General features: G+C 41.7%; 1 protein-coding gene across 1 annotated transcript in view; it reads left to right on the forward strand.

Moving 5' to 3' along the window:
* Positions 1-16,800: 16,800 nt before the first annotated feature.
* Positions 16,801-27,278, forward strand: part of STOM (stomatin) — a 94,847-nt gene continuing 84,369 nt past the window's right edge. The window contains exon 1 of the mRNA XM_089685255.1: positions 16,801-16,822. Within this exon, the coding sequence (XP_089541381.1) occupies positions 16,816-16,822 (7 nt within the window). The 5' untranslated portion in view covers positions 16,801-16,815. The remainder of the gene's footprint in view (positions 16,823-27,278) is intronic.

The following is a 27,278-nucleotide window of genomic DNA, read 5'->3' on the forward strand; positions in this document are numbered from 1 at the left end:
GTTGAGAAGCCATTTGTGCTTGGAGAGCTTTGCTTTTAGCTTCCATCTCTGCTTGCTGAGCTATCTTGCATGCTTCTATCTCTGCTTGCTGAGCTTTGCTTTTAGCTTCCATCTCTGCTTGCTGAGCTACCTTGCGTGCTTCTATCCCTGCTTGCTGAGCTATCATCTCCGCTTGTTGCGCTATCTTGCGTGCTTCTACCTCTGCTTCCTTTCTGGTAAAAGAGCTTTGCGCCTTTTTTGATTCAGCATCAGCGCGGGCCTCTATTCGCTTATCGCTTAACGTCGAACTTCTGGAGCGAGAGGATCTAGAAGAAAGTGCAGTGCGCTTGGTTGAGGTGGATCTGTGAGATCTGGTCTCCTGCAGTTGAGTAATGCGGAGTTCTGCTTTAAACTTAGCATTTTGCACTGCAAGATCCCTTTGTTGGTTTAGTGCATCAGTCCTGGTCAGTTCTGCTGAAGAATCCTCTATATTAGAGTCCTGCAAGAAAGCTGAGTATTTTACAGACAGCCGCTGGTAGCGTTCATACGCAGCAGATAGGCGATTTATAGAGTCTCTTAATTCAGCTGGTTGATCATTAAAGTGTGACAAAACTGACATGCATTGTGAAGTTCGGTCCCAGAGGTCTGACAGATTACTGGAGAACTCATCTCTAGTGGCTTCATAGTTTTCCCTGAGTTTCTGTGTCGGTTTTATTGTACGTTTGGGTTTTACGCTCTGTTCGGGAATGTCTGCAGAATCTGCTCCCTGTACGTCTGCTGGTTCAGAGGAATGATGTATCTGCGTTGGTTCGGCCATAAAGGAGTGTTCAGAGCCTTGTCTAGACATTTTTTACTGTTCTGCAAAAATTGGTACTGTCTCTTTAAGAAGACGAACAGCAGCTTAGACAGGTGGGGTAACACAGTTCAATGCAGAGAAACAGTTTTCAACATTCACATGAAGTGCAGTAAGCTTGTGCGACCATGTGCTTTGCAAGATGGCGGATGGCACTGAGCTTGATTGCAGATTAGGCACACACATATACACAGCAGGTTGTAGGGATTCTATGCATCTTTTGACTATTCTGACTCAGATTGTTGTGATAGCGATTTATCCCTTGTGAGACCTCTCTGCCTAGCCTGTATAAGCAGATATAATCGCTGTGGGCAATCCTTGTCAGATAGCTGAACTCGCCAATACTGTGTTCATCCAGAAGTTTCTTTATTCTGTACATGTGACAACAGGATACAGCAGAATGAATGGTTTCCAGTATTATGCGGTCAAAAGATGATAATTTCTGTAGTGTACTATGCAGAATACATGTGTCCCTGTTACATGTGGTCTGTTAGCTGCCTCCATGACACAGGAAGTGCTGAACTCAAGAAGAAGGGAGGAGCTTCATATACAAAGGAACTGTGTCATAGATCTCAGGGAGGCAACATGAAAAACAAAGTGTATACCAAATAAGACCACTGGATGGCAGCATTACTAACTATAGAAATGTCCATAGAAAATGGTACAAAAAATAAACTATATGAATTCTCATGTACATTAACATAAATATTAACTGTGTAACAGCATACTAATCCATAATATTTTCTGCGGTATGCATTGTTAGTAATATTTTCTATGTATTTTTTTCCATCTATTCTTAGTAGTGTTTACTTGTACAAAGTTACCATGCTCAGGTGCTTTCCCAGTGACATTAAGTTTAGACTTACTACAAAATTCTTCCCCTTTATTTGATTTGTTGCCAAAATGAAAACACCATTCAGGTTCCATCATAACTCTCAACACTTTAATATTAGGCCTTGTAGTAACATTTGTAAGGATAATACTCAGATTACCAATAAACATTGATGTCAAATTTTTTGGTTCAGCATACAAAGGAATGTTCATAGTTTCAGAGTGGAGCATACTTCAAACCCAACAACTCTCGAAACCTGAGAGTTTGGCATACCTATACTTAAATTTCAACAATTACATATTTTCAGTCAATTATCTTTTCTGCTCCTTTTTTATTAGTTCAGTGTATAAGCCACTGTAAAAGTTATCGCTGAGAGACAACCGATCAAAGAAAAGTTCTTTCAGGCTGTCTCTGGATGAAGCTGCATCCTGAAGATTGGAGGGCTTTGATAGGTCTGTCTCCTTCAGCAGTTAGAGCTGCGGTTCTCGTCACAGCCGTCCCTATGGTAGGTTCCCCATACGGCGGATCTGTGGTCTTGTGTTTATGAAGTTCCTTAACCACTACCCAATCTCCTGGCTTGTACAGGTGGGTTGGATCATCTGTGGGAAGAGGGAATGATAGAGAGACATCACCATATACACCATTCAGCACCCTAATTCATTCCTGGACATATCTTTCCTGGATTAATTCTAAATCACCTAGCATAACTACCAAATGACCTCTTGTCCAGGGGGTGAGGAATGGCCTGACCAAAAGAATTTCAAAAGGGGAAAGTTTGGTGACTTTATTAGGTGTCATCCTCATCTCAGCCAGAACAGTTGGCAGGTAGAACTCCCATCCCTTAAATGTTCCACTTGTTGCCTTCCTTAGTATTTCATTCAGGGTTCTATTTGCCCATTCTACCTGAGCAGAACTCTGTGGATGGGAGGGTATGTAAAACTTCCAATCAATGCTCATCAGTTTGGCTACCTGTTGTGTAACCTTTGATGTAAATGCTGGTCCTTTGTCTGTGTCTACACTTACTGGACTTCCCCATCCAGGGATGATTTCTTTGCAAAGGATATCAGCAATGTTCCCTGCATCCTCCTATTAAGCATGTGTGTACAATCAATCTGAAGTTCCTCAAATGGTCCACTAGGTGGCACTAGATGATCATGTCTAGTCTGGTTGGGGTTTCCAGAGTTGTTTTTAATATATATAACACACAGTCCTATTTGTTCTTGTGTCTGCTTAGTAAGATTTGGGATGCAAAATATTTTCTTTTTTCATCTTTCGCTACCTGCCAACCCCAATGACCTATGCCATGGAACTGCGCTATAATAGGAGCACTGTGACATGGGAGTCCTATTATACCTCCCTTTGACATTAGGCCATTTGCGTCTAATGTCAACCCTTTTAGTTGTCAGTATGTTACATCCTATTTAATTGCTGTATATTGCAGCTCCTTAAGAAGACAATGTTCCGGTAGCATAGGTGGATCCAAAATGGCCATAGACATTTGTGAGTTTTGCAAAAGTTATTGCTGTAGGGCGGAATTTTTAGCAGTGCAGTCAGCAAATGCATTGCCTTTGGCTACAAAATCAGAGGAAGATGTGTGTGCCTTACATTTGATTACCGCAATGGACCTAGGTTTATGAATGGCTTCTAAAAGATTGGTTATCAGGTCCGTATGGGATATTCCTTTTCCATCTGCAGTGGTGAATCCCTGTCTCAGCCATATTTTTCCGAAATCATGAACAACTCGGAAAGCATACCTAGAATCTGTGTAAACATTTACATCTTGATTCTCAAAAAGTTCACAAGCTCTTGTTAAAGCAATTAATTCTGCTGCTTGTGCTGATTTGTGAGTGAGGGGTAGTGCATCATGAACAATGTCAGGTAACTGAACCACTGCATACCCTGTTAAAACGGTATCATCTGAAGGTCTGGAGCAAGAACCATCTACAAATATATCCAGGGCTTCCGGAATGGGTGTTTGTTTCATGTCTATTATGGGAGTGGTATCCTCAAGTATTACCTGAACACAATCATGTTCCTCGGGTGGGTTATCAATTTCACCTTTTATCCCTAGCAAACAATTTAACATAGCTAAGGGACCTGAGTTAGAACCTGCATATCTAACTTCCAAATTAGCAGTTGATATCAGAATTACCTCATAGCCACTTGCCCTTGCTGTCATGTGTTGTGTAGTGAGGTTCTTAAGGACATGCAGTACATGATGGGTGGTGTGAAGGATGGTTTTATGTCCCAGAGTCACTCATTGAGTCTTCCACCGCTATGGCACAGACGGCCAGGGCTCTCAGACATGCTGACATGTACCAGACTTGGCACTACTTCTGAAAAATAGGCTACTTGCCTAATGTGTTCTCCATGATCCTGAGCGACCACAGCTGCCATGGTTTTACAATTGTCACGAGCATACACATGAAAATCAACATTGTAATTTGCTAAACCCAGAGCAGGAGAGGAAACTAGTGAGGATCTCAAGGTTTGGTAGGCATTGATGGATTCTTGGTCCTACTCAGTGAGGTCTGAAGTCTGTTTTAGTGTGCAGCCTGAGTATGTTGTCATAATGGGAGCAGTCAGGTATCCATTAGCAACAATAGTTGACCATATCAAGGAAGGAGAGCATTTCTTTTTTAGTTTTCGGGTGGGGCAGACTTGTAATGGCTTGGATCCTCGACTGCCTCACCATTCTGTTGCCTTGCGATAGAGTGAAACTCAAGTAATCTACCGAAGTTTGACAATATTGTACCTTATGCCTTGCAACCTTGTGTCCCTCTGTACCCAGAAAATTTAACAGAGATATACTGTCCTGCCTACAAGCCTCCCTGTTATACAAAGTAACAAGTCATCCACGTACTGGAGCAAAGTGGAACCATGGCTGAGTGCCCAACCCTTTAAAACTTCTCGGAGGGCCATGGAATATATGGCCGGAGAATCCACATAGCCTTGGGGTAATCTGGCCCAGGTTAACTGTCGGCCAGAGTAAAACTTACCAATAGTTGTGTCTCCTAGTCAACTGCGACGGAATAAAATGCATTACTTATATCAATCACAGTATAACACTGTATCGTGTGGAATGGAGGTAATCAATGAGGGCACATCTGGGATGATGGGTGCAATTGGAATAATGAGATGGTTTATGGCCCTGAGATTTTGAACTAAATGGTAAGTACCATCAGCTTTCTTCACTGGATTTAGCGAGGTGTTGTATGGGGAAACCACAGGTTTCAAATTACCTTGTTTAAAGAGCTTCTCTGCTATCGGCATGATACCATCAATCTTTTCTTGTAACAAAGGATACTGCTTTCGGTATACTGGACCAATTCCACGTTTAAGTCTGACCTTGTAAGGTTTACAGGGAATATACCCTACATCTAGCTTACTGTTGGCCCAGACTTCAGGCTTCACTTTGTCTAAATCTTCCATGCTCACAAAACAGTGAGGTGACTCCATGTGCACTCCTCCCTTCTCACTTACTCTCATTGTGGCTTTGAACTTTCCCAACAGATCTGTCTAACAAATTCACAGGGCATCCTGATATGATTTTGAAAGAATGGTTCACTATGGGACCTTTCCCATAAGTGTCTGATACACTCAAAATGGGGTGTTTCCCAGGTTTTAGCACATGTCCCAGTGATACCAATTGAAGGTTCACATTCTACTCTTGTCCCCTCATAATCATCTTCCCTCAAACTGGAGCGGTTGGCTCCCGTGTCAATTAAAAAATATATTTTTATGCCACTACCCATTAGTGTAATTTGGGGAACCTGATCATGGCTAGCAGTTAGCTGGAGGAATGCCAAAAAGGGGTAATCATGCATATGCCCTCCTCATCAATTGCCATGATAACATCCATTTTACAAAGGAATTCTCTTCCTAACAGATTATCTGGACAGTCAGGGATTATTGTAAATTTGTGCCAAATCTATTAATTTCCTTTTCTGTTAGGGACCCCTCTTACAGGCAAGGGAGGGGTCTTAAACGTTGAGAGAACTGCTCCACTAATTCCCATTGCAGGTTCACATAAAAAAAAGTGGTCCCACATAATGTTCCTCCTTTAAAACTGAATGAGTTGAACCCTTGTCAATTACGAATAATATTTTTTGTCCTCCTACTCTTAGAATTATTAAAGGTTCCTGTTGAGGAGCATGTGAGACAACTGGACATGTGAGAGAGCTTTTATCTCTGGGGCAGCCCTATTGTGGACCTTGATTCTGCCAACTGATTGTGTACTTGATGGGTGGATTTCTGCACTTTTGTCTCTTGCAGTATGGATTTACTCCCTCTAAATTGCGGGCAGTCCTTTTACCAATGACCTTCCTATCCACATACGAAACATCTGTCATCTCCCACCTCCTCTACCTTTTTATATCCTCTTCTCTCCTTATTTCCATTGCTACCTCTTTCACTAGGATTATAACTGTTGTAATGTTGTAACCCCTGAAAATGTGCTTTGTTGGTAGATCTGGGGACCTCAAAACATCCAGCGGCGTCTTTCTCCATCACTTGCTTTTCAAACGTACCTGCATCCATCTCTATCCAGTTTGAAATAAGCGGTCTTATTAACAGAAAAATTTCAGGTCTGAATCCTGCCATCAAGGTTTGTACCTATATAGTGCCCATTTCTGCACTAGCCATAGCCATCTCAGCTTCTTCTTTCCAAACTTTTTTCTAAATCTTTTCACATACTCTGTCACTGTCTCTTTTGTTCCTTGCATACAAGCAACAGTAGTTGCTAACAATTTCCAACTTTTCCATACTCACTCCATCTCGGCTGCCACCTCCTCCCATACCTTTTTTCTGAGTGTCTTCCTTCAGCCATACATGAGTGACTGCAGGGTTCCAGGATCAACTAGATCATGTATTGTAGGCACCTTTGTCCAGGCAAACCCTGAGTCCAAGTCATACCCCCAAATTCTATCAATTATTAATTTCATGTCCTGTTGTGAGCACTGTCTGCCTCGTGTGGCTCTCTTTAAATAACTTATGCAAGCAGTTGGATTCTTTCTGGGATCTGGACTATTCTTTATGATGTCATTCATTTCTGTCATGTACATGGGCTTAATTACCACATCATTTCCCATTACAATATATGGGAAAGCTAAAATTTCTCCCTTTTCACTCTTTCCTTTGACATTACTTCTCAAAGTCCTGTCATTGGGAACTACAGTCCTTTTTTGTAGCTTTAAGTGTAATAGTTATTGGACTTTGTGTAGCTTTGGTAACTTCCCATCTGGGACTACTATTTGTTCTCTCTTCTTCTTCTCCTCCTCCCCCTGCCCCTCCCTCCGCCTTCCATTCTGTACTATCAGGACTCTGTATATCGTCTGCCTGTACTACGGGAGGTTGTGGTCGTCTGCCTGTACTATGGGAGGTTTGAGGAAATGATCATCCTCCTTTTTTTGCAAAGCTGGATATTACTGGGCTCTGGAGTGTAACCAGATGCATATTTGAGCCAGTGAAGACCTGCTGCTTGCATATACTTCATGTTCCATTCAGGGTCCTCTGAAAACCACGGGAAGCTTCCTTATCTCCCACAGTCCCCTTATCATGTTTATATGAAACTTATCATTAGACCCATCTCTAGAAAAAGGACTACTGCTTTTCATACTCAGGGACCACTCGGCAATATTTTCTATGAAAGGGACCACATAATAATCATCCCATGGCGATACTCTGATCACACATTCCTTACAAGTTAACCTAGACAATTCTGGATTTTCTTGTCTTTCTTGACTTTCTTTCTTACACCCATCTTGAAGCAAAACAGCTGTTAGGCAAAGTACTAAATTATTACAGTGTCAGTAATTATTCTCTGAAGCGGAGAGGCTGTAACCGCTGATAAAACCTTCTCAACAGTTCAGGAGTTTAACACTTAAAAGTACGGACCTTGTAATATTCCTATTTTGTAACAATAATATGCTACATAGTAGTTTCTTAACATACAGCAAATAAGCACTTATACTTCTAAAATGGCAAAAATAAACAAGGACTCCTTTGAATTCACAATATTATTCCTGCCTAGGCAGTTTTTCCCCAGAGGTTCCAAACCTGAATTCCCTTTGAGGTTCCAAACCTCAAAGACTCCCTGCGAGACCCAGTGATCTCAAACAGTGGCTTTGGCTACTATCCCTGGGTTTCAAAGGGGGATGATCAAGGTAAAGGCTTAGACAATAGCTCAGCTTACCTGACTGCCCACGCCTTTTTCCCACTTCTGAAACCAAATTGATAGGATCAATTCCTGTCTGTAGCCTAACTGTCCTCGATTATTTTAACCCTCTGGATCCAGGAGAAATAAAGCTCCAGACACTGAAGTGTAAAAGCTAAATCTCTGAAAGTTTAATGCGTGTGCACTATTATACAAGGGTAGTACAGGCGTTACTAGGCCAGAATGACCAATGAAATATTACACTCTTATCAAAGAAGATAGAAACTACAAATGGTTGATGAGTACCATATAAGGTGGTTCCATTTACTAGAATAGAAACTAGACTCAGGAAATGCGAGATGAGTTACAAGCGAAACTCAAAATCGAAACAAACTGTTCCCAATCTAAAATGGAGGCATTATACAAAATGGATGCCAGTTAATAAGACATATTTCCTTACAGGAGCCAGCTAAAAAAGTTAGGAACCAGATTTTTTAGCATAGCTTGGGTTGTCAGCTCCCCGGGAAAGCCATCTTTTGGGTGACAAGCTTTATGTGATGAGATTTGCCACATGACAATCACGTGAAACTGCACTGCATTTTAGGTGCCATTGAAAATAATGGCACCTGAACCTGCATTTTGTGATCACAGTGATTCTACCGCGATCCCAAAAATCCATATGTGTTCCTATTGAGGTGGTTCACACAGATGCAATCCACGAATATTGTGTTTTGAGTGCCATTACCAAAACAGGCCTGTGCGAGCTTGTAGTGGTGTGTTCCAGACTTGCAACTGATAGAGTGCAGTGGCATGTGGAGATAAGTGTTCACATAGGATTGCTACTGACAGGAGTTTTTGTATTGAAGTCAATGGGAGGTTTTTTTGCATTGAAGTCAATGGGAGACCTTTTGCATTAAAGTCAATTGAAGGTGTTTTTGCATTGAAGTCAATGGGAGGCGATTTTACCTTGAAGTCAAAGGGACACGATTTAGCTTTGAAGTCAGTGGGACACAATTTTGCATTGAAGTCAGTGGGAGGCAGTGTGTGAACCCAGGTGCCAGGATGCAATTAATAGTCATCATGGTGACCTGGCGATTTGTCAAGCCCTGCCACAACTATTGGTACTATTTCTGCTCATGCTGCAAACATTACATACATTTCGCTGCACTCACTGCTTTAGCCACATCCAGGGGGAAGGTTTGCAGTTTGCCATCTTCACCATGGACTATAGATGACCTTGTCCTGACTCTGGCTGCATTTACAGAGGTGAGAGAGGTCTTGTTTAAAATGTATTTATTGCTTATTATGCATGTGTTAAATGCCTAATAACTGTCCACGTTTCAACTTAGCCTAGGTTCACAGTATTGCTGCTACATAATAACATTTGTCACTTCATTTTTGTTGCACATTTTTGTGTGTTTTGGATGCATTTTCAAGCTCCATGAGTTTTTTTTGTAGGAGAAGGAGACTGTTAAACATAAAACACTGCCAAATACAAACAAAAAAAATCATGTACATGTACATTTTAATGCGCTTTTCATGCATTTTTCATGCACCCCAACTAAAGCCTATGGGGTTATAAGGCACTATGCTGCATCAAAAGGAGCACCTGTACCTTTTCACCATAAAGAATAATGTAGAAATTCAATAAAGCTGCTGCGCCCCTTTTCTGGCATTAATTCCTCTTGTTAATGTATTGCACCAAATTCATGAAGCATTTGCAACACTTTTGGATCTGACTATTTCACCAAATTCTGGTAGTTCTAAAATGTTGACATTGTGTCCCATTGAATGCAACAGTTTTACATTATAAAATTGGGAGTGCAGCGCTAAAAAAAATAAATACATATGGTGTATACAATCAGCCGGATATGAATCCTACGTAATAGAGTCCTATAAACTGAATGATAAACAGTCCCAGGTAATAAACATGACTTCAATCCAAACGAGTGTGTTCCAGTATCCCGACATGAAGGTATAGAAAGATTGCCCACTCACCGGAAGCGCAATTATAATGCGCGTATAGAGATCTCATGTAGCCGAAGGTTCTGTGAAAGTATAGCCTGGTAATGGGAGTATCCTCTGGTGGTTGCTCAGATGGCAGCTGCCGGGGATAATGGTCTGGTCTAACACTCTTAGTTCTCCAGCCTGGACAGGTACCTGGATTACTGGGCTGAGGTGTGGAGGCTCAGTGCCAAGTAGTAAAGATAAAAGTGCTCATAGTGTAGTATTGTAAAGGTTTATTTAGACAAAAGTTAATGAAGTAACAATATGAGCATAAACGCACAGGGTGATTGTGAGTAATAATAAGCTCCTAAATACACTGACCAGTGGAACCATGGGGTGGCCGCCAGACCTCCTGATCCGGCGGCGTGACGTCAAGGCGTGCAAGGGCTCCTACTAGACGCGTTTCGTGTAATGACACGTCTGCTGTAGGGGTGATGCCATGCCAGCTATTTAGTCGCACATGTAACTTCACCCTAAAGTGACTCTGTCACTTTTCAAATTAGAAGCAAACTCGGACATCTGCAAAAGCAAACAATGAAGACTTGCCTCTCTAGCAGACAGCAAATCTAAACTTATTTAGACTTCTAAACTTATTTCAGGGCTTTGCCAGACTTCAGCATTTGACTATTCCAGGAGCATTGAATGTTTGTTTCCCCACGCCACATGCTGTGCTTTCTTATGCCACCCCTTACATAAATACAGGACTCAGAAGAGTGAAGTCTGGACTTGCTGCTCAGTGGAAAGGTGAGCATTTACTGTCTCCTATTCCAAGAGTCCTGCTTTGCATTGTTTTAGAAGTCGCTTTAAAAGCAAGTGGAATTGGTTCTCCAAGGGGGACCCTCATTGGGATGTGTTCACCTAGATGTTTGGGGTTGTAATAGTCCATTGGGCTCTGGTGGCACGCTACATGAAAGAAAAGAGTCACCATCTGCTCTCAGTCACCACAATGGGACACGCCAGGCGGGCAGATAACTGATATTAAACTGATTGTCAGATGGCTTGGAGAGCCTCCATTTGTCTTGTCAGGATAATGATGCCATTTATATGGTGGAGTAAATTAGCATTTCTCTAACATAAAGCTTTTTATGCAGCAATATGCCCTGGTAGGCGGGTGAGATGGAGGCGATTTTACTGAGTTATTTCCAACATTCTGTGGCTGGAAAAGTTTCTTCCTATACAAAGACAATCAGTCCAAGGGGCCAAATCCACCGTTTGTATTCCGTGTGATATTTATGATGACTTTGTTATTCTAGGAACATATGGCAGCGGGTCATTCTGTGCACTGGAACAGATTGGAGATAACACACCCCGATGGGAAGAGTCCATAAAGGCACTTTTACTCTGCTGCACTGCAATAGAAGCTTAACTACTTGCCCTCCAGAGGATTTACCCCCCCCCCTTCCTGTCCAGGCCATTTTTTGCGATATGGCACTGCGCTAATTTAACTGACAATTGCGTGGTCATGCAACGCTGTACATAAATGAAATGTATGTCCTTTTTTTCACAATTAGAGCTTTCTTTCTTTTGGTGGTATTTAATCACCTGTGCGGTTTTTATTTTTTGCACTATAAACAAAAAAAGATTGACAATTTTGAAAAGAAAACAATATTTTTTACTTTTTCCTATTAACCGCTTCCATACCGGGCACTTTTACCCCCTTCCTTCCCAGGCCATTTTTCAGGTTTCAGCGCTCTCACACTTTGAATGACAATTGCGCGGTCATACAACACTGTACCCAAACTAAAATGTTATCATTTTCTTCACACTAGAGCTTTCTTTTGGTGGTATTTAATCGCCACTGGGGTTTTTATTTTTTTCTAAATTAACAAAAAAAGACCGAAAATTTTGAAAAAAAAAAAACCCACGTTTTTCTTTGTTTCTGTTATAAAAGTTTGCAAATAAATAATTGTTCTTCATAAATTTAGGCCAATATGTATTCTGCTACATTTCTTTGGTGAAAATAACCCAAATCAGTATTTATTATTTAGTCTGTAGGAAACTTAGAGTTCACAAACTATGGTATATATCTGAATATTGATCAATCCTGAAGTACTGACTGCCAATCTAATTTCTTGAGGTCTAAGAATGTCAGAACAGTAGAGATATCCCCCAAATGACCCCTTTTTGCAAAGTAGACAGTCCAACGTACTTCATAAGAGGCATGGCGAGTTTTTTGAAGTTGTACTTTTTTGTCATTTTTCAGAGAATTAAAAAAAATTATTTTCACTTTTTTTTTTTTACATACTGTCACCAGTGCAGTACAGCGTCATCAGATAACTGGCATGGCGGTGATCAGAGACACTGACTGGTGACAGTATGAAAAAAAAAAAAAAAAAATTTTTATTTTTTTATTCGTTTTAATTTTTTATTACTTTTTCTTCTTTTTTTAAGATCTTTTTTTTTTTTCATATTTCACTATTACCAAAGTAGTATGGATACCATAGTAACATTGTACTACTTTGGGGAAATGATCAGTATTTTGTTTTACACAATTTGCTTATAGCAAAGAATTAATTTGCTATAAGCAAGCATTTACCTGAATGGCATCGATTCATTCAGGGTTTTTTTTTTTTTTTTTTTTTTTTTTGTGCTTAGCTGTGATTTGACCATGGCTAATCACATGACACAGCTGGGCTGTGATTGGCCCAGCTTGTGCATGTGATCGCTGTGACCGTTCACAGCTAGACACACTAGTATACAATGGATGGCATGAAAGGAAGCCATACATTGTAAACAACTGTCATGTGACCTGCTGTGATAGGTCACATGGTACTAGCAATGAGGCTGGTACTCAGATCTGTCATTGGTCGTGTCCGAGGTACACGGCCGGTGACAGATCGCGCCGCTGCGCTGCTCTGTGGGCATGCAAACTGCGCATGCCTGAAAGAACGACGCCATATGGCGTCCACCCGTGAGGACGATGGTTTTTTTCAGGCCGCCATCTGGCTATAGGCTGGGCGGGAACCTGTTAAACGTGCAATCAAAAATTTTAAAAATCAAATTTCGTCATAAATTTAGGCCAAAGTGTATTCTGCTACATGTCTTTGCTAAAAAAAAAATCCCAATACATGTAAATTAATTGGTTTACATGAAAGTTATAGTGTCTACAAATGGCGATATATATACTGGAATTTTTTTTTTTTACTAGTAATTTGTGGCAATCAGTGACTTATTGCTGGACTGCAGGACTGTGATGGTCATTCTGACACTTGGGGGGAAACTAACTGCCACTGACATCCCCAGTGACACTAATACAGTGATCAATGCTAATAAAAAGCACTGACACTGTACTAATGACACTGGGCAGGAAGGGGTTAACATCTGAGGCGATCAAAGGGTTAACCGTGTGCTGTGTGTGTTTTACATAGTGTGCTGTGTGTGTTTTTACTGTGTAGACAAGCTGCTTTGTATTGCTCTGCTGTGCAGTGTTATACAAAGCAGCCTGCACGTGCTGACCATCTCCTTTAGATCTACAAACAGGTATGTAATGAAAGGCTTTGCCTGATTGAAAACAAATAGATTGGATAGTTTAGACAGGTCCTCATATTACATTGTTATGGTAGATTTCTGTTGATTGTACAGAGATTATATAGTCAGATTGTAATTTGTTTGGTGAGCCTTAGACTAGTTGGGGATTCAGATTTTAACCCCTTCCCACCGCCTGTACACATATATGTGGTCTCACTGATGTCCGTCTTCTTCTGTGAGGCTGCATATATGCGTACCAGTGTTTGTGCTGCACAGCACACTCCCAGCACAGAGACCTGGCTCTCGCAGAGAATCCCAGGTCTTGAACTACAGATCAGCAACCCAGTTTCCTGGTGTCAGGGCAGGAACAATGGAATTGGCAAGCAGGCCTATGGTACGGTCATGCCGTGACTGACAACAGCCACAACCCTCAGACCAGAGTCCCTCAGGGTGCGGCGTCTAAGCCCCAGGCTACCCTTCACCAGGGCCCCTGATGGCGGGGATTGACTTGACACAGCCTGAGACCAGGTTGCGGCCCCTGAGTAACCCCAGCTGCGGTAAGGACTGCCGCCAATGGCATACAGCTGGTGGGAGCTAGATGGGAACACGTGTAGCGTAGTCAGACAGGCCGGGTCAATAACAACGGAGCAGACAGTACTAGACTGTAGGCAAAGAATACTCAGGTCACAGGCCGGGTTCAGCAACGGGAGGTCAGGTAAAGGGTTAAAGCAGCAAATAGTCTTGTCCAAGCCGAGTCGGTTACCAGGAGAGCAACGAGAACAGAACAAGAGCTTGCAACATGGAAACATACAGGACACGAATGCAGGGAGCACTTGCAGACAGCAGGTTTAAATGTGCTCAACCACACCCTTCTGAGGAGGAGCTGCAAAAGCCTGAAGGCATAAAGGTTCCCATCATACTTTGCAGAAACCCAAGATGGATGCCAGCACATGGAGATGCACAAGCTCTGAAGAAAGGTAGGACCTTGACATCTGGTTCCTGATCACCCGATTGCTGTGATTGGCTGTCACAGCGATCAGTCACTGTGTAGCCCATCCATGTGTTTTTTTTTTTCCTCTGAATGTAGAGAAAGATGCAGTGGGATTGATTTACTGAAACTGGAGCACTCAGAATATATTGCAGCTGTGCATGGTAGCCAGTCAGCTTCTAACTTCAGCTTTTTTAGTTAGGCTTCGACAAAAAAAACTGGAAGCGGATTGGTTTCTCTGCAGAGCTGAACCAAATGTTCCACTTTCCAGTTTTAGTAAATCAGCCCCTCTGCATCTTTCTCTCCTTTCCATGGGAGAACAATGTAAACAAACAAAAGTGTGTACAAAATAATAATAAGGTCCCTTTCACATGGGCCATCTGAAAAACAAACAGGCGGACCCGATCGGACCCTCTATTCTACTCTACGGGCAGTTGGATGTAAACAAACTTGTGCCTATTTACACACGGCTACCTACGATCTGATCCACTCCAGCAAAAACAAACAGAAGGGGACTTGTTTCCCTCCACCTTTCCGGATCGGAGGCAGTTGGATGTAAATGGACAGCCGGTCCGTTTATATCTGATTTCCCATAGAGCAGAGTGGGATGTGCTCATGTCTACTCTGCATAAGCAGCTCTGCTCGGCTCAGCAGGGGCTAAGCGAACAGATCCCCTGCTAAGCAAAATCAGATCCGGCCTGCGTGAAAAGGACCTAAAAATAAAAAATCTAAATAATAAAGACAAATTAGCTAGAACGATCATCTGTGTATAGGAAGAAACTTTTCCAGATGCAGAATGTTGAAACAATCACCTCCATCTCACCGGCCTACCGTGGAATATTGCCATAAAAAGCTTTACATAAACGAAATGCTAATTTCCTCCACCATGTAGCAGAATACATTTTGGCCAAAATTTATGAAGAAATGTGATTTTTAAAATGTTTTATAGAAAGAAGAAAATATATTTTTTTAATTTTGGGTCTTTTTTCATTTTATGTTGCAAAAAAAACGCAGTGGTGATTAAACACCACCAAAACTAAGCTCTATTTGTGTGAAAAAAAGTATTTACAGTTTGTTTGCATACAGCATTGCATGACTGCGCAATTACCAGTTAAGGTATCACAGAGCTAAATAGCAAAAATGGCCTGGTCATGAAGGGGGTAAAATCTTCCGGAGCTCAAGTGGTTAATCTGAACGATCTTGAAGTTTGTAAACTTATTTTGTGAAGATCCCAACACATTACCTCCTTGAATTATGTGACATGTATTCACTATGCTCTGTGAATAGGCACTACTGTGTCACACATTTCACAAAGCCTGCCTTCTGAACTACAGAGATGCTGAGGAGTCTCAGGAGGCGGGGTCAGTATAGGAACCACTGCTTGCAGGCAGCAAGGTACCATGGGAAACGTAATCCTTAGAAATCAAAGTAAATAGCAGAGGGGAAGCTGCAAAGCATGCAGGGAATCCAGGAAGTTGTGGAAAGAGATGGCCAGCAGACAGGCAGAACTCACAAAATGGAAGGCGATTTTTCAGCCAAGCTCATATTGGGTTGTAAAATATAACTATTGTTTGTATTGTTATTATGGTGTTGATGTTATAAAATGAAAGCGTATGCTGCAACAATGGATTTTAATTTAAATTTATATTTAGACAAACAAAGAAGAAAGTATTGAGGACTGAGGATAAACATGACAGCCAGGCATCTAGCATTTTCAAAACCAGTTAGCAGTGGTAAGCTGCATATTTCTCTTTGTGCAGATGTTATTTAAAGCAGTATCCTGTTATGATAATATTTATAAGCTGCTTTTTATGGGGGCACTCGTACGAGCTCACTCCCAAGCCTCGCTGTCTGCATTTATTGACACAGACAGTGGGACAGTCGGCCCTGCCTCCTTTCCCTCTTAATTGGCTTTGATTGACAGCAGGAGCTGGAGCTGGAGCCAATAGCTCATGCTTCCTCTCCAAAGCCGGGGAGAAAAGAGCTGCAGATGGGCACAGCGCTGGGTTGAATGAGGGCTCAGGTAAGTAAATGGGGGGGGGGGATACCAATGCCTAAATGTTGTTTTTTTTTTTTTTACCTTAATGCAAGGAATGCATTAAAGTGAAAAATGTTTAGGCTTCATAACTACTTTAATTAAAGCTGGGGGTTCAGCATCTCAGAAAACGGGCATCTTTCAGTTTTCCACGTCAATGCTAAACAGGAGCAGTAAAACAGATTATGAGACAATTTTATTATACGGGTTTGCTTCATTCACAAATTCCTCCCTCTGCTGTTCTGAAGTAGCACTGCACATAGTTCCTGCTCAAATTTTATTTGCAGGATTTTCACACGCTTCTACACAGAGGCGGCTGTAGGCTTTGTGAGGCCTTTGGCAAAATTTAGATATCTTTCGTCTATCCGTCTGCTTGTCAGCTGTGCAGCAGGCCTTCCCAGATTAAGATCTTCGTGCGGTGGATGGAAGGGGCAACAAGTGCAGATGCAACATTACTCCTCATTGGCTGGCAGTTGGAGCTCCAGAAGTCTTAGGTTACATGAGAGGTGAGTGAGACCAGGCTCTCAATGTTGCCTGCACACAGCAGCATTAACCAGTTTGGCTCCAGAGCAATTTATTTTTATTTTCGCCTACATGTAAAAAAAATCAAAATTTTTGGCAATAAAATTTACTTAAACTCCCATAACATTATATATTTTCTGAAAGCAAAGGCCCTGTAGAATAAAAAGAAGATATTTGCACATTTTTATGACATATTATATTTGCACAACTGTTTATTAAACGCAGATTTTCAGGAAAAAAATATAATACAGTGGATTTAGAATGCCCATTGTTGGTTAAAATATAAAAGAAGAGGTTGCATATAGATAGATACCAAACATTCCATGTGTTAAAATTGCGTGCACCCGCGATATCGCCAAAAACTATATTGCCCAAAAATCACCATAGTTGACAGTTTAAAAGACTTTACAGCACATCAGTTTAAAATTAACTAAGAGCTCTTGTGCTAGAATGATTGTTTTCACTCTGACGTTTGCAGCAATATGTCACACGTGTGGTGCGACCGCGGTTTACATACATGTGCACACCCTGGGCTTGTGTTTTTGCACAGGTGTGCGGGGCAAGGGGGGTTATGGCAATTTACATATGGCAATACATTTATTTTTACTTGATTGCTATCACAAGGGGTTAATAAACCCCCATCTGGTAGCACTGGACAGGTGACAGGTACTCTTTATTTAAACATTAGGGGTCTAATAGGCCCCAATGTCTCCCCTGCCCTTCACACAATCTAACCAAGCACAGATCGGCATAGATCGAGGCCTCGGTCTCACAGCACTCTCCCTCCCCTAGTTGTCAGATGTATTCACGGGCTCCAGTAAGAGCAGGAGATCCCGAGAACCACGGCAGGAGGAGGGACCACACTGCTGGCTCCGTGAAAGTGATTGGCAGCTATAGAACTGCCGCATCACTTTCCCTTTAAAGCTGGTCAGCTGGCAAATTATTAATTTGCCCAATTAGAGAGCCGCCTCTGCTTCTTATATGGGCTTCCCTATGCGAGTATGTCACAGCAATAAAGCTCAGGGACCAATTTTTGGCCCTGAGCTAGGCATGTTTTTACACTTTCGTTTTGTCCGCAATAATTGCTGAAAATTTTCATTCAGGATGAATGGCACCCAAACAGTGTGTATTTTGCTGTGAATAGAAGGAATAATTTCACCAATTCTGCCCCAGTTTCTAATTGCTCAAGTGTGTACAGGGCCTAATTTGCTTGATAAATATCCTTCAGGAGGCTGTAGCTGTAATGTATTTTACAATGTATCAAATAAAAATACCAACAGAAGTCTACAGAAAATAAAGATCAACCTGTCACTGCAGTAGATGAGGTGTTATTACAGTCTTCTTTTTTTTGCCATTTTGGTTACCCAGACAAAGCTACAGAGACTGATGTGACTGGTACAATGTTCTTTGTACAGGCTTGAAGAATATGTTCGAATTATATAAATGTACAGTAATAAGAGAATGACTGCATAATGGGAGGACATTAGAGTGTACATTTTTGTTTATTCAAAATCTGACATCTTGTTAATAAAAACATATATACAGTACAAAAAAAAAAATAAAAAATAAAAAATATATATATATATATATATATACACACAGTCAGGTCCATAAATATTGGGACATCGACACAATTCTAACATTTTTGGCTCTATACACCACCACAATGGATTTGAAATGAAACGAACAAGATGTGCTTTAACTGCAGACTGTCAGCTTTAATTTGAGGGTATTTACATCCAAATCAGGTGAACGGTGTAGGAATTACAACAGTTTGCATATGTGCCTCCCACTTATTAAGGGACCAAAAGTAATGGGACAATTGGCTTCTCAGCTGTTCCATGGCCTGGTGTGTGTTATTTCCTCATTATCCCAATTACAATGAGCAGATAAAAGGTCCAGAGTTCATTTCAAGTGTGCTATTTGCATTTGGAATCTGTTGCTGTCAACTCTCAAGATGAGATCCAAAGAGCTGTCACTATCAGTGAAGCAAGCCATCATTAGGCTGAAAAAACAAAACAAACCCATCAGAGAGATAGCAAAAACATTAGGCGTGGCCAAAACAACTGTTTGGAACATTCTTAAAAAGAAGGAATGCACCGGTGAGCTCAGCAACACCAAAAGACCCGGAAGACCACAGAAAACAACTGTGGTGGATGAGCGAAGAATTCTTTCCCTGGTGAAGAAAACACCCTTCACAACAGCTGGCCAGATCAAGAACACTCTCCAGGAGGTAGGTGTATGTGTGTCAAAGTCAATAATCAAGAGAAGACTTCACCAGAGTGAATACAGAAGGTTCACCACAAGATGTAAACCATTGGTGAGCCTCAAAAACAGGAAGGCCAGATTAGAGTTTGCCAAACGACATCTAAAAAAGCCTTCACAGTTCTGGAACAACATCCTATGGACAGATGAGACCAAGATCAACTTGTACCAGAGTGATGGGAAGAGAAGAGTATGGAGAAGGAAAGGAAATGCTCAGGATCCTAAGCATACCACCTCATCAGTGAAGCATGGTGGTGGTAGTGTCATGGCGTGGGCATGTATGGCTGCCAATGGAACTGGTTCTCTTGTATTTATTGATGATGTGACTGCTGACAAAAGCAGCAGGATGAATTCTGAAGTGTTTCGGGCAATATTATCTGCTCATATTCAGCCAAATGCTTCAGAACTCATTGGACGCCGCTTCACAGTGCAGATGGACAATGACCCAAAGCATACTGAAAAAGCAACCAAAGAGTTTTTTAAAGGAAAGAAGTGGAATGTTATGCAATGGCCAAGTCAATCACCTGACCTGAATCCGATTGAGCATGCATTTCACTTGCTGAAGACAAAACTGAAGGGAAAATGCCCCAAGAACAAGCAGGAACTGAAGACAGCTGCAGTAGAGGCCTAGCAGAGCATCACCAGGGATGAAACCCAGCGTCTGGTGATGTCTATGCGTTCCAGACTTCAGGCTGTAATTGACTGCAAAGGATTTGCAACCAAGTATTAAAAAGTGAAAGTTTGATTTATGATTATTATTCTGTCCCATTACTTTTGGTTCCTTAATAAGTGGGAGGCACATATGCAAACTGTTGTAATTCCTACACCGTTCACCTGATTTGGATGTAAATACCCTCAAATTAAAGCTGACACTCTGCAGTTAAAGCACATCTTGTTTGTTTCATTTCAAATCCATCGTGGTGGTGTATAGAGCCAAAAATGTTAGAATTGTGTCGATGTCCCAATATTTATGGACCTGACTGTGTGTATATGTATGTATATATATATATATATATATATATATATATATATATATATATATATATATATATATATATATATATATCTCCAAACAAGCTTACATTAGCAGATAGCAGAAAAGAAAATGGCTTTTTTTCTGAAAATAACATAAATAGAACTATATACAAAGAAACATTAATTTTATTATCCGAAAACTTCAAAATTTTACAAAAAACACAACCCTACCTTCACCTGAACACACCCTCACGCTAAGAAACAAACATTTATCCCATGCATGCAGCCTTTTTCCAAAAATCTGATTTTATAAAAATCTAGGGGACATGAAAGGACAGAAATAGAAGCCACGCACCCAGAGACTGACAGCAGGTATGTTTAAAAAACATCAGAGTAAAGAAAACCACCGGACTGACCATACCTAGGTCACCCATCTGCCCGGGAAGGTAGGTTACAAACCTCTTAACGAGGTTCAGTCTGTTCCCCCATAACAGCATAACAGCTGGAAGAAGCAGCTGTAGATCTTCACATAGGGAGAAACTGGCAAACCACAGACAAAGCTGACCGGGATCAGGTAAGTTTTAATCAGGTCAATCCTTTCACTGTAAGAGTTTCCAATTCTTCCAGCTAGCAACCTTGGCATTGACATCTTGTAGCCAATTTCCAAGGCTGTAATCACCAGGAGCAAATTTGATACCTAAGGGCTCGTTCACACTTGACTGTTTTACCTACTCTTGCCAAACGCCCCTATAGCATTTGGCAAGCGTTGGTCCGGCGTTTGCGGAGTGTTTTTTGATGCTCGGCAAACGCTCTGCAAATGCCGCATGTGTGGTTCAGTGGCGGTTGGTAGGCGTTTGCCGAGTGTTACAAACGCCTATAATGAAGTTTGAATGTTGTTACTGCTCCGCAAACGCCCCGCAACTGCACCGCAAACTCCGAGGCATTTGGGAAGGCAAGAATTATCCGAGGCATTTGGGAAGCGGTAAAAACGCTTCCCAAACGCCTTTCTGCCGCTAGCAAACAAGGCTAGTGTGAACGTAGCCTTAAACTCTAATTTCTTTCTGGGGCTCTGGGAAGGCATCCAGTAGCTCAAAGCCTTTCATCTTCCTCTCCCATCCAGAAGACCTCATTCTTATCATGATTGGTCTTTGAGCCAGATGCCTCAGCATACTGTTCAATCATTGAAATCACCTCCTGCGTCCCAGAAATGAAAACAGGCGTGTCATCAGCATAGGCCACGACCCTCAGAGGTGGCTCACCAGGAATGCCCAAAGGAATTCCACACAACGATCCACTCTCTAACCTTCGAATGAAGGGATCAATTGTGAACGCGTATAACAGAGGACTCAAAGAACACCCCTGACGCACAACTGAGCCAACCCCAAAGAGCGCCCAATCCAACCATTTACAAGCATTAAGCTTTCAGCCCCTCTGTATAAAGTCTTTAGCCAATGGATACACCCCCGCTCCAGGCCATACTTGTCAAGAAGCAGCCATAAGTACTCATGATTGACCCATGGCGATCTGAGGAAGAAGTGTCTGCACATGCTCCGAAACGTGCTACCACCCCCTTGGTGTTCCACACCTCTCCTGGAAGTACGGTGGTCGCTGGTCGGCTCAGTGTGTCTCCCTAGCATTATACCTGATGAGCTTTTATCTGACTGCTTTCTTGTAAGTGCTTTTAACCTTTACTACTCAATAAACTCCTGCCCCTCAGCAGTCCCCGTTGCTGTGGTATTCAGCCTCTGGCTGGTACTGGCACAGGAACTCTCCTTCATCTGCTGGAACTTTCTTCATTCTCATACTTCTCTCTGAACACACCGCTGCTTTCTTTCAGAGAGGACACCAACCTCTGCTTCTTCAATGCCTCTTCCAGAAACTTCAGCTTGGAGTCTTGCCTCTTACTACTCCAGGTCTTGCTATGCAGAGTTTTCTTTTTCCTGAATTCTGCTTTCCGGACATCAAGCTTCTCTTTCTCCTTAGTTATACGGCAAAGTTTGTTCACCACTCTGTTCTGGAAAGTTGGTAAGGACTCGCCCTGCATAGGGCCAAGCCCAGGATCCATGTCAGCTTGACCATGCGGTGTAGGCCTCAGTCCCTCTGAGGAGCCTCTACCTGGATCTTCTTGCATCATGGCTGGGGAGAAGCCAGATTGGTGACAGTCCTGGCTGAGAGCACAGCAGAGCGAGCCAGCACCACCTTGCAGAACAACCTGCTGGAGATTGTAAGCTCCTCTGGTGCAGAGACTGATGTAAATAGTTTAGTATTCTGTGTAATGTTCAAGCTATATTAATGTATTATAATAATGTGTGATTGCAGAGGAACAAGTGCAAGCTTTGTATTAGAGTGCATTTGTACTATATAAATGTATAATAATAGTATGTGACTGTGCTGGGAACATTAGATTATAAGCTCCTGTAGTAAAGAAACCAATATCAATGGTGCAATGTGTTCTATTCAGTGCTGAAAAATAAGTCAGCACTATATGTTGCAATGTGAAATTTATCCAGCAGGTGGCAGTAGAACCCAACATTTTCCCAGGAGTTGGTTGTTGAGGATTAGGTATTGGCTGGAAGTACTATAGGTAAGTGATGTAAACGTTGTCTTTCATGAATTTAATCTTTTAGGGATTTTGCAATTTTAATATAAATAAATATGATTTTAACAGAAATTAATTAGTGGTTTCATTACACATGTGGAAAGTTGGTACCAGTAAAGTAAATGTACTGTAGGCACCCATGAATTATGCTGATAGATGGCCCACCCATTATCAATGTATTTATATATTTCCTTGATGTTACAACACATCATTAAAGTGCAAATAATATCTGGGACCTGTAATGTTTTTTCAGGAGAAAGATGTGCAAGATTCTTATTGTCTTCTCTGATCTCATGCAGTCATGTTATAAACCTCTTGTGTGATTTTGTGCTGTACAACCACCCTCTCATGCTCCAGACTGCATGAGCTTCACAGCAGAGGGTTTAGATAGAGGGCAGTGATGGAACCAGGGAACACTCTCAGTTTATGGCCATGGAAATGATACCGGCAACTGCAGGGAGTTAAATGAAGTGAGTAGTGTAGAAAACTTCCTGTACTGCCTTCTGTGTTTATCAGTGAAGACTGGGCGGTGCTGGAGGTGGCGGAACAGAGTCCGCTCACATTCCAGCTTAAGGGCCAATTCACGCTGACTTGTGCTAAAATGTATAGAGAATGGATGTACATTTCCATCCATTTTAGTTGCACACTGACATCCGTTGACATACTTTTTTGCCGTTTATTGATATACATTTTGCTATCTGTTGACATACATTTTTGACGTCTGTTGACATGCATTTTAGCGCCGTGTGCATTGTGCCGGCATCCGCTTGCATTCACTTACATCTGTTGCGTTGTGCCATAATGCATACATGTTGCATGTTAGTGAAGCGCAGGTCAATGCAGCACTATGGTGTGAATAGGACACAGGAAATTATTGTTTTTCAGATGTCCTTCAGTTGATCTGCGTTTTACAGCTGCGCTAAAACGCAGATTAACGCACAGGTGTGAATTGGTCCTAAAAGAGTTTTAATTATATCTGTGTGTAAATATCCTTTAGTGTGCATTACAAAATGTTTTCATGGGTATTGTGGAAGAAGACTGAATTGCAGTAATCATATGTTAGTCAAATTGACTTGTGCTCATTGTAACAAAAATGTTAGTTTGGAATAACAGCAATATATGCACAATCCCTGGAATTCATAGACTGCACAGGCAGATTTTGCAAAATGTCTCTCATGAAGCCTAAAAGTGGTGAAGAATGAGTCAATTTCATGTACCTGTCAAGAACTTGTACTTGAATTTCATGCTGCGCCAATTTTAGAATGCACGTCAGACTTGCAAAATCTGTCTTAGCCAGTTTTTCCCTGTACGCCAAAATAGAGTTGGTCATAATTAGCTCTATTGTTACATGTGGTGCCTTCAATGCGACTAAATGTAAAAGTGGGGCATTCAATGCAACACAATGTAAAAGTGGCGCATTGTAGAACTATCTGAATTTGGTGCACGGTGTCAGAACCCAAAGTGTTGCAAATGCTTTATAAATTTGGTGCAATACATTAACAAGAGGGATTAAAGTGGTAGTAAACTCTCATTTATATTTTTACCTACAGGTAAACTTATAATAAAACTTACCAATAGGCAAAATTAATATCTCCTAAACATGCACTGTTTAGGAGATATTCTACAGAACTGCAATATGGAGCTGGTGACGTCACCAGCGCATTTGCTCTGAAGGAACAGCATAGGTAGCTGTGTGTTGTGGCCGAAACTCCCGCGCGCATGTGTGGGAGTGATGTCATCGGCAGATCAGCCATTCAAGCACCTGCAACCCGGGAACCTTGACAGAAGAACGGGTGAAGATGGAATCCCTGTGAGCAGTGACAGCACTCCACTAGAGGGGTTCATTTTAAGGTAAGTTTCACATAATGTGCTTTGCATACAATGCATACTATCACATTATGATATTACTTTGCAGATGGAAACTTTTTTTTTTTTTTGGAACAAGTTTACTACCGCTTTAACTCTGGAAAAATGATGCAGCAGCTACTCTGTGATAAGAGTCCAGCTATTTCTGGCCAAGGGACATTCTGATCTATTTTTAGGTGGACTTTGTAGAGACGATTTCAGTTAATCACATTCATAGTCCTCTATCCTGCATTTATATGCATCTAGCGGATATTTCTAAACGGTTGAAAGAAAAAAAAGACAACTCATGTATACCTTGCTTTACTCAGAGTGGACTTTCTGATGGTGACAACAGTAGACCATGTCTGTGTAATATGTGTTGAAATGACCTCTTGTAGCCTCCAGCCAGTGTTTCAGAGTGACAACTCAAGAACACAACTGGGAGACAGGGAAATAGTGCTGCCAGCCTGTACCAGAAAGTGTCTAAAAAGGGACTTCATGGCAGAATTTCCAGATATTATTTCACTCAAAGCTGCAGATTTGAAAATCACTGATATGTTAATGTTTATAGGAGATTTTAGTGACTGGGGTTACATATACTTTTAGTGCAACATTAAATATTGTTACCAACCATCAAAAAAAGAGGTGGAGGCTTTAAAATGTTCTGTGCTGTTTCTGGAATGCAGATTAGCAGCAGTAAAGTCCGTTTTTTTTCTACTCTTGTTCCAACAGTTTTAAGACATGTCCATGGCGATAGCTGGAGAAAGCGGTCATTTGGGGTAATAATTATTCGTCTCATATAAATGATAAACTACTAAGACAGGAAAACGAAGCCAAGTTACAGCAATTGCAATCTAGACAGAGGAGAAGGTTTTCATGTCTGTTGGATGTTGTACATTTCTTTGTGATTTAAAGCACTTTATTCAGTAATCAGTGCCAAGAGCAGTGGAGATGTGTGAGGGGCTCTAACTGCCGATAAGTGCGGCAATACATGAATTTGTCTGATTCAGCAAGGACTGTGAATTTTGATCCATGTATGGGAAGGCTGATTGTACAGAAGTTGATCTACCGATTGACTTCTGTACAGCCAGCCTGGTGGGCTTTTCCCAACTGATCAGTACCTCCAGCTATAGCCAGCAGTGCTAATCAGTGTGTTCTGAAGGTAGTGAAGTCTGCCCGCTGTCAAAACACAATCGCTAAGTGGGGAGTATTTGATGTGGATTGGGGAAGCAAGTCTTTTTTTTTTTTTTTCATTCAACCCACTGGTTGAACAAAAAAATCTGACTCATGTTTAAGATTTCACCTTCCTTAAGCAAAAAAGTAGTCAGAAGGATGAAAGATGGTTTCCACTTAATTGCTATTAGTCACTGATTTGTCTATACAATATTTAATGATCCCAGAATGCTGTGGTCTAGTTGGATAATTTCTGTGCCTGCTTTGATGATAGTACATTGCATAATTCTGTAAGAAGGGATTAAGATGTAATTCCATGTATTCAGCCAGAGTGGAGTAACACCTACTTTAATTTGTTACATGTTTCCATTAATACATGTTACCATTAGTATAGCATGACCTAAAAAATATTTAAAAATGGATGGTTTATCTTTTTAAGTGCTTTTTTTCTTGCTTAAAAATCCTTACATGCCAGTCATGGCTAGGATGTGAGATGGGAAGGACATGCAGGCTTAGAGCTTCGGGATCATCCTTGTCATTTATCCTGCTGTGAGGGTTCCAGTGTTGTCTTTCTGCCATTACCTGACTCCCCTCTTTGTCAGGACCACCCACTTTTCATAGCATCCAGAGGTAGGGGAAGGCCGCCCAAAGATCCGAAGCTGCAGCGCAAGATACAGGGGTGGGCCACATGTTCGGCCAGAGCTATCTTGCTGCTTCCCTCCTGCAAGGCTTCACATGGATCGCCACGGATGGAGAGTGCAGCCTCCTCTCCTAAACCCTTGGGCCCCCTATCTCACATCAGTGGCTCCTGCCTCACCAGAGGCAATGGACCATGGATCAGAAGTGATTACTAAACCGACACCATAGAGGGGTGTAAAGTGGCGTTGGTGCTCAGAATAGAACACCTAGCAATGGAGTGCACACTGATCCGCCATGATCTTGACAAGATCAGGGGGAAACTTACTGAGGCAGAGGATTGAATTGGCTTAGCGGAAGATGCACAACACTGACATACGGCTCAGCTTATCTCTCTGTAATCCCAGGTTACTTCTCTGACTAGCAAGGTGGAAGATGCTGAAAACGGGCAGAGGCGCAACTATGTTAGAGTGGTTGGCGTATCTGAAGCAGTGGAGGGTTCGAATTCAGCTTCCTTTGCGGAATCCTTATTCAAGCTGCTATTTAATATACCTGATATGCCTCCTACCTATGTGGTCGAGCAAGCCTATAGGTTACCTATGGGCAATCGGCCAGCTGGAGCCCCTCCTCATCCATTTTTGATGAGAGTCTTACAATTCAGGGATCGGGATATGATTCTTGCAGAGGCCAGGAAGTGACCTGAATTGCCCTTTGAGAGTACTAGAGTGATGCTGTTTCCAGATTTCTCCGTGGAAACCCAAATAAGGCGTAGATCCTTTAACAATGTCCTCTGACGCTTGAGAGAAAAAAGTATCTCCTACAGTATGCTCTACCCCAACAGGCTCCGAGTATCTCCCCGTGGAGGAGTTAAATTCTTTGACACTGCTCTGGAGGTCAGTAAATGGTTTGATACAATTTTGAGTTAGTACTGACCTTTTGTTCCTGTC

This window comes from Staurois parvus, unplaced genomic scaffold, assembly GCF_062004578.1.
Source record: "Staurois parvus isolate SC_StPar_1 unplaced genomic scaffold, SC_StPar_1.0 ptg000365l, whole genome shotgun sequence".
Classification (NCBI taxonomy): domain Eukaryota; kingdom Metazoa; phylum Chordata; class Amphibia; order Anura; family Ranidae; genus Staurois; species Staurois parvus.